At 39.4% G+C, this 10,742-nt stretch overlaps 1 protein-coding gene across 1 annotated transcript; it reads right to left on the reverse strand.

Annotated features, from left to right (window-relative positions):
• Positions 1–3,311: 3,311 nt before the first annotated feature.
• Positions 3,312–3,768, reverse strand: LOC122011338 (photosynthetic NDH subunit of lumenal location 3, chloroplastic-like). The gene is made up of 2 exons (XM_042567724.1): positions 3,496–3,768; positions 3,312–3,419 (listed from the first exon to the last, which is right to left on the reverse strand). Exons 1-2 carry the CDS (start codon positions 3,766–3,768, stop codon positions 3,312–3,314), a joined length of 381 nt encoding a protein of 126 aa, XP_042423658.1.
• Between the last annotated feature and the right edge of the window lie 6,974 nt (positions 3,769–10,742).

The raw sequence follows: 10,742 nt of genomic DNA on the forward strand, positions 1-10,742 counted from the left end.
CCCAGAAATTTAATATACCATGTTTTTGTTGGTTAGACGATTGATTATTTATAATGAGTCTACCATATTGGAGCCATACAATAAATCAAATAAAACAGACGCGAGCCACTACATTCAATCAGTCAACTGGTGAATTAGAGATGAAGCTGTCTTCGAGGGAAACTGAGAAGACGTTCGCAATGTGCTACAATATGTCGGGATCAGACGATTCGTGGTGTCATACTAGTGTTACGTCAATAAGATTCTCAGCAAAGTAATTCATGAAGGGAGTTTTAAAATGGAGTCAACAGGCCACAAACATAATTAAGTTTTTATTTGATAGGAGTGGTTTAAGTTAGGTCTTGCATTTGTATTTGATTTGTGTTTAACTACACTTGATATAAACACATGGAGACCAAGAATGGATCTAGAAATTAGAGGTGGACTGAGTTGATCGGAGTTGGTTGAGTCCGCAAAGGTCATTGTAGAAGAGGTCTAAGTTCACTTCACGCAAGCATGATACTATCTTGTCTTTTCCTATATTTTATAGAATTTTAAATTTTTATTAAATGAAGAAATTATTTATGAAATTGTTAAGTTAATTTGTCAATAATAATATCTAATTCGTAGATGTTGAAAATTTTAAGGCTATGACGGAAGACCTGGCCTCTAACATCGGCGTTAGAGAATGTGTCATTGACGGTGAGGTAGGAGTAGTTAGTCCACAAGCATAGCGCGAGGCCATACTTGAGTGTTTCGTTTAACACCTCAATCCATAGTTGCTCGCTTTCGGCATTGGCGTAAGGGTCTGCCGATGTGGAGGACACGTTGATCTGGTCGTGACAATCGCAACCGAGGGCAGTCATGTTAACGACTACGTCTCCGGGGGTGAGGGAGTGGCCGTGAGCGACGACATGAAAAGGGCATGGGGTTGAGTAAGTGAGGCAAAGAAGGGAAACAATATCAAGGGAGGACGGGCAAAAGACGATATATATAGTTAATTAATTAAGAAGCTTGATCCAGTGATAAGGGCCCACCTCTCAGAAGGTCGTTGCCATGGTGGAAGTCAAAGTCTAGGTAGTCAACGCCCCTGCATTGCTGGCTGATCGGACAACTCACTTGCCCGACCGGGACAAAGAAGTACCGATCAGATATCACCACAGCTCGACCAGACACCGAGCTTCCGACGCTCAAAATAAGACATACGCCGAGCGGCTAGCTCGCTCGGACTTACAGTGAACCTCGGAACCGGCGAAAAGGGATCGCAGCACAACAACGGAACTCGGACAGTAGAATGTTGGCCGAGCGGCCATTCCGCTCGGCCAAAGGGCTAGACCACCCGAACGACTAAGGGTTGGCCGAGCGGCTATCCCGCTTGGCCCACTAATATACAAAAGGAGGATCAGCCGATATCCTTTTGGGAACTCGTGTCGTCGACAGACGGCATGGTTGGCGGCATGACCAGGTAGAGGATCGTACGACGGATGCTTCCACTGTCATGTCAGAGATATGCTCGGGTCACTGAGATATGGTGTCAGGGACGCTTTCTTGACATGTCTTTTCAGGGTAAGTTTTGAGAAGTGTGCACGTCTCGAGGAGTTTTAAAATGGGGTCAAGAGGCCACAAACATAATTAAGTTATTATTTGATAGGAGCGGTTTAAGTTAGGTCTTGTATTTGTATTTGTATTTGTATTTGTATTTGATTTGTGTTTAACTACACTTAATATAAACACATGGAGACCAAGGATGGATTCAAAAATTAGAGGTTGACTGGGCTGATTCGGAGTTAGTTGAGTCCGCTAAGGTTACTGTAGAAGAGGTCTAAGTTCACTTCACGCAAACATGTTATTATCTTATCTTTTTCTATATTTTACGGAATTTTAAATTTTTATTAAATGAAGAAATTATTTATGAAACTGTTAAGTTAAACGACATCAAGGGAGGACGGGAGAAGACGATATGCATAGTTAATTAATTAAGAAGCTCATTGTTCGGGATGCCGATCCACGTAATAAATTCATATATTTGTTTTTTCGGACACGTTGAGTTTCAACCCCAAGATCTTATGTAATAAAATTTCTTATCTCAACTACTACACTACACTGCCCTGAAGGAATAATTTGAATATCAATCAGCTACCGCATAAGGAAATAAATCATGGGTCATTTCACATGCATAGACTCCTGGTAAGAATTGTACCATTTGGGTGAATTATATGTTTGGGCTGGACTAGAGCCTGGACTGTCCATACATGAATCCATCTCTGATGGAGATGGTCGAGGTTGTTATGCGGACTCGATCCTTAAATGAATTGAAGTTAACTTATTGGTCAATTGAAAATGTTGACTAATTGATTGATGATTAAGTTGATTCAATTGATTGTTTATGAAGAGGCAATTGATGTAGGCTAGAAGAAACAGAAATCCAATGAATCAAAGGAAACACTCGTAATAGTTGGTCGACTAATAGATCCAAACCAATTGACCGGTAAAAGCTGCCATCAAGGAAACGGAGGAAATGTTGCAATGCGTTGGGATCGATTAGGATCAATCTACTGCTAATTGTGTCATACCAGTCAACTACTCAACTAATGGGTGATTTATCAGCAAGATCTTGTCAACGTAGCGATTTGTGAAATAGGATTTAAACATAGCTTCATGCTAATAGTTTCTCTACTTTGTGTTTTCTTGTTAAAATTCTTGAATTCTATTGTAAAAGCATCTTGAGCTATTTTTGACAATCTTACAAGAGGCTTCTCCACCTTTGGCATTTTATTATCCAAGAAGAGAACATATAGGATTCCTGAAGTGATTAGCCGTACGTGGGTATGGTGTGTTATGTGATTGTTTCTATATATAGTTTTCAAATTTGTTGATATTGCAACAAGAGAAAAAAATATATATTTTCAACTCTAAATCCTAAGTCCTAAATTCTAAAGTCATAAAATAAAATTAGGTGTGGAAAACATTTTTTTTTTAAAAAAAAAACACATATCATACCACATATCACACCATAATGATAAATAATTTAGATGGTTCAATAGTCCCCATGCTTCTAGCCCACAGCGTATGATCCCTTAAACATAGACCTTAATGGAAGCTTCAAAGACACAATTTGGATAAGATTAAAGGGATCGTATAATGATCAATTGACTAATGATCACTAAATCAACAAATGATAGGATTCGGACTGAAGCTGTAAAAGGAGTCGAGTAACAAGAACAACTCCATCTTCAAAAACAAAATCTTCAAAAAGGAAAACAAAACAAAACAAAAAATAAAAATTAAAAAAACAAAACAAAAGGTGATATGGTTAGATGTCGTCAATGACATCAGTGCAGGGGCATTAGGGCAGCCATGAGTTGCTGCAACACATGGGCCGTTTCCTTGTAGCAGTCCTGCGTCGACGCCATGCTTCGCCTCTTCACCGCCTGCTCCAGCTGCCGTGCCCAATCAATTAATTTATGTAAATTTAATTAGGAAAAAAAAAGATGAATAAATATAATTAATCGATGCCTCTTCGACGTAGGCGAAGAGTTTGTTGGCGACGTCGGCGAGGGCCTGAAGCTTCCTCGGCTCCTCCCTGGCGCCGGCGGCGGCGATCAGCTGGTTCAGATCGCAGTACAAGAAGGTGGCCTTCAGGCAGAGGTCGCTTCCCATCACCTCCCACCCCTCCTCGTCGTCCGCGGCCAGCTCCTGATCCTCCTCAGCCATCAACAGCAGATCCATCACGCACTTTCGGATCCGGTGGACGCACCCCTTCTTCCCCTGCACGCACATTCCTTCCATTGACGAATTGAAGAAGAACAAGAAGAGGGATTATCATGATCATGATCATGAAGGAAGAAATTAGGGAGAGGTTGGAATGGTTCGGGGAATGGGAGCCACGAGAAATCCAAGGAAGAACATGTAGCACGATCACTCATGCACGTTGTCACCGTGAACGTATGCAATGCGATGGGATGTAATAAAAAATAATAAAAGGGAGAAAATATCATAAAATTAATATTAGTAATAAACCCAAAAATAAAAATATATATCTTACTCTTTTATTAAAAATCTTTCCCTTTTACTAACTAATTTTGGTGAAGTCTAAAATAAATTTACGTTAACATCATTTTTTCTATTCGCACTAAAAATAATTTCAAGATTTATTAGTAATTCCACAAGCGAAACAATCAGTGATCTAGAGTTCGGGACTCAACTGCGACGTATTATTATGAATATTTCTCCTCATCAATTTTCTTTGATTGTTTTATATAAAAAAAATATAATTTTTTTTAGTCTCACGTCTTAAAATTGATATGATCAAAAAAGCTTCTATAAATATTTTAGGCCGACAATGTTAAAAAATATGCTTTTCTTAGTTTTTTTTACTAAGATAAGTATAATATTAAATTAAATTAATTTTTTTCATAAGAAAACCCGTTACAGTAGTTTGTTACTGGGATTCTCTAATGTCACCCTTGCATTATTGTACTATTGCATGAGTCTGACGAATCTTATCCAAATAATTAATTCTTGATTCTGAACGTAAGGGTGACACTCGAAAATATAAATAATTCAGATTTTCAAAGACCCAAATAATTTAAATTTTCAAAAGTCAGGTACTACCTACTTTAGTATTTTAATGCTAAAATATTTTAATTAATATAATTTCATTATAAAGGGTATGATTTTAATGTATTATATTATACGCACGACGTGTGTGCATGATCATTAGTAATATAAATGATGATTAATCAGGCTGGATAACATCAAATTTAGTATGATTGATCTTGTCTTACGAAAATTTCTTCATCAGAATAAATTGAAAAATATTTTTGATGGACAATCTAGAAGTCCAGCGTTCAGACTTGGAATTAAAAGATTTAAGTAATTTACTGAATTTGTAATACCCAAAACTTATATTCAACTTTTATATTTATCAAAATATAACCATTTTCAATTATGCCGTTACTTTATGATCAATTGACTTATAACGCCCGTCAATTGCTATGTAACAGTTGAGTTCATCGATTTTAAATATATTATGTTCGATTTATGTGGCAAAAGGTGATATGTTTATCCCTAGTGTTTCTGTTAATTTGTTCTTAGGCCAACATGAAAGAAGTAAATTACGAATGGCTACTAGTTATTAGTACAAATGGTCAAGACGTGGGGGAGGTTATGCTCGGTCATGCCGAGTTTCGATCCCAAAATCTCATGTGACAATATCTCATGTTTTAATCATCGCACCACTCCGAGCAACTCTCTATAATTTATTAGTTGACTGCTCATAATTCATCAATTATATCATTTCTTTCAATTATGTCCTTACTTTATATTTATCCAACTTAAATATATTGTAACATATAAAAAGTAAATTATTAATGCAATCAGCCACCTTGGTGTATAGGAACTACCATAGATTTTGATGCATTAACAAAGAGTTTAGGTTTATCTTTGATTTTAATGTGTATTAGAGTCTTATAAGACTTGGAGTAATATACATGAAAACGACTTGGTGAGGCTAAGGTCAATGGCCACCCGATGGCTCGGGGTCCAAGAAAATCAATGAAAGATGACATAAAGCATCTAAGAGACGGTAAGACAAGGAGTATTGAACTAGCGGAGTTGAGAGAAGCTGACTTCAAAAGGAAAGGCATGATGGATGACATGGTAATTGGTGAGGAGTTGTGGGCTAGGGTCTAGCTAAAAGACACGGAACCATCCGAGGATAGGGAAGATGGCTTCAAGGTAGACAACTTTGTGAGAGCCAGTGTTGAGAATTCAATGTACATAGGCGAGAGCAGCATCTTTATAGGTGAAATTGACTTTAGTCATGGTTGAAGTTAGTATACTAGTTGATTGATGTCTGAATTGTAGACTTAGTGGTCAACTAGAATTGTGTGTTCGATTTGTAGTATCTGGTCGGTCGATTGATAAAACTTCTAATCCTAAATGAATAGATTTTGGGTTACGACCATTTGTGATAATTCTTATCGACTGATATTGTTTATTGATTGAACTGTAGGCTTAGTCGACTAATGTAGTCAACTAGGCCAAATCAGCTAGTGAACAGAGTTATTCGATTCATGGCTAAGTCGATTAGTGAGTATTGGGATTCAATTAAAGTCCTACATTATAAAGATTTGGGAAAGATCATAGGGTTAAAAGGATATAAGATATCTCTATTGACATGAAGCTTTTTGGGGAGAGCTCAAGAGCAAAGTCATGAGGGCTTAGGTCCAAAGTGGACAATATCATGCCACTGTGAAAATATGTTGACATCCTTTGGGCACAACAAATGGTATTAAAGACATGATCCAACCAGATGCAATGTGTGGTAGCCTTGAACGAAGTTAAGGGTAGGTCCGGGGTAAGTCAAGTTGATCGGATGCTCGCAGGGAGACCTAGAGTAGATCAAGATTGACCTGATCTAGTTGCTTACGGGGCAGGTTTGTTGTGCCCAAAGGATGTCCACATATCTCCATAGTGGCATGATATTGTCCACTTTGGGTCTAAGCCCTCATTACTTTACTCTTGGGTTCTCCCCAAAAGACCTCATACCAATGAAGATTTCATGCATCCTTTTTAACCTCATGATCTTTACTAAATCTTTCCAATGTGGGACTTTAATTGAATCCTAATAACCCTCCCCTTAAACGAATGACCATAATTACTCTCATGGTCCGGGCCTCCCCGCAAGCATCTGGTCACCCTGACCTGCTCTGGGCCTCCCCGCAAGCATCTGTACCCGGTTACCTTGACTTACTTCAGCCTCCCCACGAGCATTCAGTCGCCTTGATCTACTTCAGGTCTCCCTACGAGCATCCGGTCACCCTAACCTACTCCAGGCCTCCTTGCAAGTATCCAGTCATCTTAATCTGCTCCGGGCCTCCCTGCGAGTATCCGGTCATCCTGACCTACTTCGGGGCCTTTCCGACAAGTATTCGATCATCCTGACCTACTCCAAGCCTCCCCGCGAGCATTCGCTTCTGGTCACTCTTGACTGTTAGGACCCTTAGCGGCCAGCTAGAGGGGTGGGGGGGGGGGGGGTGGGGGTGGGGGGGAATAGCCCCTGCATAAAAATAAACAAAAATACCTTCCTCGAACTTATAACTTAATATAACACTTGCATAAAAGAATAATAAAGAAATTAAAAAAAAAGAGGCACCGAGAAGTTATTTGGTTACAACCGAGGAGGTTGTTAATCCAAGGAAGTTAAAGCGCACTAAAAAAATCTCCTTCAGGCGGAGAATCCTCTTTACAGCAATAAACGCACAACAAGATGAAGCTAAAACAGAAAAGGAAAAGCGCACAAGTGTTGTTTGGATATTTCTGGTTGTTATTTAGCTTCTGGGAGCATGGATTCTTATATAGTGTTGGAACCCCGAGAGTGTTTTGATGTGATCAACAAGTTAAATTAGGTCCTGTGGTGTTTTAACTTTATGTTTAAGTGTGCAGGAGCTTAGGAGCACAGGGAGTCGAGCAAAAGACGTAGCTAGCGAGAATGACGGCACGAGAGAGTCGACGGGCTTGGTGCGTTCGAGGGACGAGAAACCGGAGCGGAAAGTTGTTCGAGAAAGCTGAAATTGAGTTCGGGTGAGCCTTATTTCGGTTGGCTGAAATCATCCAAGCGAGCGGAGTCGGAGCGGAAGATTCGGACCGAGGCGAGCAACACCGGAGTAGAGGACCCAGACCAAAAGTCAACTTTGTTGACTATAGTGGTCCGGGCGCCCGGAGTTGAGTTTTGACCGGATAGCGATTAAACGCGATCCGTTGCGAAGAGGATAAAATTTTATCCCCTCCCAGGCGCCTGGAACCCTTCTAGGCGCCCCAACCAAGGCTATAAATACAACCTTGGTCCAGAAGCGTCATATCAACTCAAGCAATTAGCATTTCCAACACTTGTACGCTTTCTTTAGAGTTTAGCTTTTATTTTTCTGTACGTTAATGATGTAAGAGGCTTCTCCACATGAAGGAGATACTAGTGCGACATATTTATTGGATTAACAGCCTCCCCGGTTGTAACCAAGTAAAAATACTTGTGCCTCTTCTTTTAGTTTCTTTCTATTTATTTAATCTATTTTATGCAAGTGTTATTCTGAGAGTTCGAGAAGAGTAGTTTTCTTTTACTTTTGCAGGATTATTCAACCCCCCTTCTAGCTGGCCAATACGACCCAAGATATAGCCCTGCTCGGGGCGTCTGGAATCAAATAAAACTTTATCCCTGACGCAACGGTACATGCCACGTCGAGTTTGGCTAAAACTTGGGTTCCAGGCGCCCCAAGCACCAAATGTTGGTCCCGGTTCCTGCTCCGGTTCCACTTGTATCTGTCCGGGTCTTCCACTCCGGCTCCGCTCGCTTGGGTGATTTCGGCTATCGAGAATAGGGTTCACCTGAACTCAACTTCCGGCCTTCTCCTCGAACAAGCTTCCGCTCTGGCTTCTCGTCCCTCGGAATCACCATGTGCTTCCTTCTTGTTTGCCAGCGTACTCTTCCACAGCTTTTCGTCCCTCGGACAGCTGCGTTTTTTGCTCCTCGAGCAATCTTTCGCTCCGATTTCTCGTCCCTCGGAAACACCACACATTCCATTCTCATCCGTCGGTGTACTATTCCGCAGCACCTCGTCCCTCAAACGCACCGAGCCCGTCGACTCTCTCCCATGTCGTCCTTCTCACTAGCTACATCTTTTGCTCGACTTCCTGTGTTCTTAAGTTTCTGCACACTTAGACACAGGGTTAAACACAACATGACCTAACCTAACTTGTTTGATCACATCAAAACTACCTTAGGATGTAAGGAACTAGAGTGCTAAACACGCTTATACGTAGCGGAAACTATCTAGTTCCTCCAGGAGATCCATGTGAAGGAAAAGAAAAATATACTAAGATTTGAACAACAACATGATAATATATCTTTGATGCATGCTCACGGGCTCCAGACAGCTTAGATCTCAGCACGATCACACGTTCGCACCTCTACGGTATCCACACGAACAAGTATCTCTCTCCGTTTGTCTCACAAACTCACAAAATTGGAGAAGAAAATTACCTAAGGTTGTGCTAGCAACCAAGCAAGGTAATTTTAGCCAAGAGGAGTAGAGAAGAGGAAGGAGAATGAAGAAGTTTTTCAAAAATGAGAGAAAAATTACTGAAGTATTTTCATCCAATGAAAACACTTAATAAGCATTAATTTAATTAATGAACATTCACTCTTCATTAAGGACCACACTTGAAACTCTTCATTTTTGAATTCAATTTCAAAAATTGAATGACTCATTGAATTTTGAAAATTCAATGAATTAATCTCCATTAATCCTTACTTGAGTCTAACTCAAGTCTAATTCACGTGAGTCTAACTCAAGTCTAATTCACTTGAGTCTAATTCAAGTCTAATTCAATCGAGTCATACTCAATTAATCTCATGCAATTTCAAATTCAATGAATCACTATTTCATTAATTTGAATTGACTCATTGAGTCTAGTTTGAATTGAACTTAATCTAATAATTAGATACAATTGAGTCTAACTCAATAAGTCTAATTCGGATTAGACTTAATGCAATGATTCATCATATGAATCCATCTCCAAATCTACTTGTTCTTTGTGTGTGACCCAATAGGTTCTCGTAACGTTGACAATGTATTCAAATCAACATTTAGATACATAAGCAATGAGTGACATCTAGCAAGACATCATTGCTACCCAAGTGATGAGAAAATTGAGATCTGACCTAACCTATCCGTGACTATTATTTTGTATGACTTGGTCCCTCTATGCTTGATATCTAGATTGATTAATAAAGCATAGACCGTGTCATCCTCTTATCAACCTTTATCTTTGATTTTGATGTGTATTAGAGTCTTGCAAGACTTTGAGTAATACACATGAAGATGACTTGGTGAGGCTAAGGTCAATGGCCATCCGATGGCTCGAGGTCCAAGAAGATCAATGAAAGATGACATAAAGCATCTGAGAGACGGTAGGACAAGGAGTATCGAAGGGGAGTTGAGAGAAGCTGACTTCAAAAGGAAAGGCATGATGGATGACATGGTGATTGGTGAGGAGTTGTGGGCTAGGGTGTAGCTAAAAGACGTGGAACCATCGGAAGATGGCTTCAAGGTAGACATAACTTTGTGAGAGTTAGTGTTGAGAATTCAATGTACATAGGTGAGAGCAAGATCTTTAATATAGGCAAAGTTGACTTTAGTCATGGTCGGTATACTAGTTGATTGATGTCTGAGTTGTGGACTTAGTGGCCAACTAGAATTGTGTGTTTGATTTGTAGTATTTGGTCCAGTCGGTTGATAAAATTTCAAATCCTAAATGAATAGATTTTGGGTTACGACCATTTGTGATAATTCTTATTGACTGATATTGGTTATTGATTGAATGGTAGGCTTAGTCGATTGATATAGTCAACTAGGCTAAATCAGCTAGTGAACAAAGTTGTTCGATTCATGGCTAAGTTGATTAATGAGTCGGATGATTATGGATCAATTGATTGCCATTACAATGTCAGCGTGGAGGGAGTCATTGATAAAACAACAACAATCGGACGATATAGTGTTGGAGAATTCCAGTTGACTATTGGGCATCGAGCAACATTAGTTGTAACCAACCGAAATGAAAAGTATTAAAGAAGGGTTTTAGTGTAATTGAAAACTATTCACATCAATATCATAAGAAATTCTTAAGCTCATTGTAATATTTCATTTAATTTTTTTGTGCTCGATTGTAAAGTAAGAGATTTCTCCTTTTTTTCATGAAAGAGA

This window comes from Zingiber officinale, chromosome 8A (genome assembly GCF_018446385.1).
Source record: "Zingiber officinale cultivar Zhangliang chromosome 8A, Zo_v1.1, whole genome shotgun sequence".
NCBI classification, from domain to species: domain Eukaryota; kingdom Viridiplantae; phylum Streptophyta; class Magnoliopsida; order Zingiberales; family Zingiberaceae; genus Zingiber; species Zingiber officinale.

Coding starts and splice junctions, on each gene's coding strand:
- LOC122011338 (XM_042567724.1), bottom strand. CDS start 3,768: ATGGAAGGAATGTGCGTGCAGGGGAAGAAGGGGTGCGTCCACCGGATC. Junction 3,420..3,495: donor TCTTCGCCTACGTCGAAGAG/GCATCGATTAAT, acceptor TGGGCACGGCAG/CTGGAGCAGGCGGTGAAGAG.